Genomic DNA, 1,907 nt, shown 5'->3' on the forward strand with positions numbered 1-1,907 from the left:
CGAGGGGAGGATGGGCGGAAAGGAGCAGCGGGTGGCTGAGGGCTGGGGAAGGGTATCCACCTTCCTGGCTGGTAGGCTATGGAACCAGTCATCAAAACCTCTAGACCGAGGCAGGGAATACCGAGGAGCACAAAAAAGAAGATGGAGGTCCCTTATTTCTGGCGGAGGGCTGGTGAAGGTCTCGCCTTGGCAGGGAGACAGGTTCCAAAATGGGCTGCAGATAAGTGGGGCGGCTGCCGAAAAGGTGAGGGACCTAGAGTGGAGAAATACCAGTGGAGTACAGACGGGAGGATGAGAGGAGCAGGCCTGGGGCTCGGAACCGCTTACCGCTGAGCGCCCAGCGCCACAGCCTCAGTGCCCGCCTGCCATGGGTTCGGCCCAGGCACCGAGACAGGCAGAGCGTTGGCCTCTACCTCTGGGCCACTCTCGGGCCCTGGAGCCTCCCCGACCAGGCTGGGGATATCTGGGGCTGTAGAGCGTCGGCGCAAACCCAGGCGGCTAGAGCCGGGGCCGCCCTCTGGGTGGGGGCTGAGGCCAATGGGGGCTTGCACTAAGGTTGGGGGCACTCCCTCCAGCACCTCCTGTGAGCGCCACCGCCCAGTCCCCGAAGACTGGGGCGAGTTTGGTCGGGCCATCAGGGCCCCAGCCCGCAGGCGGGCCGCCTCCTCCTCGGTCACCGCACCCAGCGCCAGGCTCATGCTCCGACCCAGCTCAGGTCGTTCACTGCCCTGCGCCCGGTGTCGGCCGGAATTCTTGCCCGCTGAGCCAGCCTCGCCGCTGTGGCCGTGGCCGCCCGCCGCTCGCGCAAAGCGCGCCAGGAGAGGCCGCGGTAGGCGGCGGGGGCTGGGTCGTCGACGCTCGGGGCTGGGCGCAGGGGCCGGGCGGCCAGGGGGACTGTCGGAGTTGGAGCCCCGGGCCGCGGCGGCGGCGGCGGCGCGGCCCCAGGGCCCCGTGAGGGCCTGCACACAGGTCCCGTGGCCGCGGGAGGCAGCCAGCTGCAGCGCGGTGAGCCCCGCACGATTGGTGCGGTCGAGGCGCAGGCCCAGGCGGCGGAAAGAGCGTACCAGGAACTCGAGCACCGCCCCGTGGCCGCAGGCCGCCGCCCACATCACAGGGCTGTTGCCCGCCGAGTCGGCCGCCTCGGGATCACCGCTGAACTGAACCAGCAGCTGCACGGCGTCCAGGTGGCCTCGCTCGCACGCCAGGCTGAGTGCGGTGCGGCCGCGCTCGTCCCGCAGGTTCACTGCCGCGCCCTGCTCGAGCAGCAGCCGCACGAAGCGCGCGCGCAGCGCGGGGTCCGGCAGCCCCACGGCCACCATGAGCGGCGTGCGGCCCTGCTCCGCGCGGCAGTCGATGATGCTGCGGTCCAGCGCATCCAACACGAAGCGGGCCAAGTGCACTTTGCCCGCTTGCATGGCCTCCAGGAAGGTGCGCGTCCCCGCTCGGGGGCACAGGTCCTTGGGCTTGAGCATGGTCCCGGCCGCCGCGCCCGGGCAGCCTGGCAGCTCCACACGGGGGCGCCCCTGTTCTCGCGCCCCGTGGGGCTCCGGCCTCCGCCCGCGCTCCTGTACCTCTCCTTCCGCGCGTGGGCGGCTGCAGCCGAGGGTTCCCGAGGTTCCTACTCCGGCCGCCCGGAGGTTCTGGCGGCCCCGCCGCTCCTGGGCCGCACGCCTGGCGTCTCGCCGCTGCCTCCCCGGGGCTCCCGCCTGGAGGTGTTGATTGCTCGTTACTCTGGGCTCCACTCCTGGCCCGCCACGAGACGTCGGGAGCCGAGGCTCGACCCTCTCCCGACTCTCCCGCCGCTTTCCCCGTGTCCGGCGCCCCTCAGTCCTCGTGGTTTGGAGCCGAGCCACTCACCCGCACCCAGGGCAGCCCCCGCACCCCGCAGCGACGGTGGCGCCCGCGGT

The 1,907-nt window shown here is 71.7% G+C and overlaps 1 protein-coding gene across 1 annotated transcript; it reads right to left on the minus strand.

Moving 5' to 3' along the window:
- Window positions 1-323: 323 nt before the first annotated feature.
- Window positions 324-1,472, minus strand: ANKRD63 (ankyrin repeat domain 63). Its single transcript, XM_012462407.2, has one exon. It carries the CDS (start codon window positions 1,470-1,472, stop codon window positions 324-326), a length of 1,149 nt encoding a protein of 382 aa, XP_012317830.1.
- Window positions 1,473-1,907: the final 435 nt, after the last annotated feature.

The sequence above is a fragment of the Aotus nancymaae genome, unplaced genomic scaffold (assembly GCF_030222135.1).
Source record: "Aotus nancymaae isolate 86718 unplaced genomic scaffold, 86718_ANA_hifiasm-v0.15.2.pri h1tg000011l, whole genome shotgun sequence".
NCBI classification, from domain to species: Eukaryota; Metazoa; Chordata; class Mammalia; order Primates; family Aotidae; genus Aotus; species Aotus nancymaae.

Bases quoted from the DNA above. Each gene is read 5' to 3' on its own strand.
- ANKRD63 (XM_012462407.2), bottom strand. From the start codon at position 1,472: ATGCTCAAGCCCAAGGACCTGTGCCCCCGAGCGGGGACGCGCACCTTC.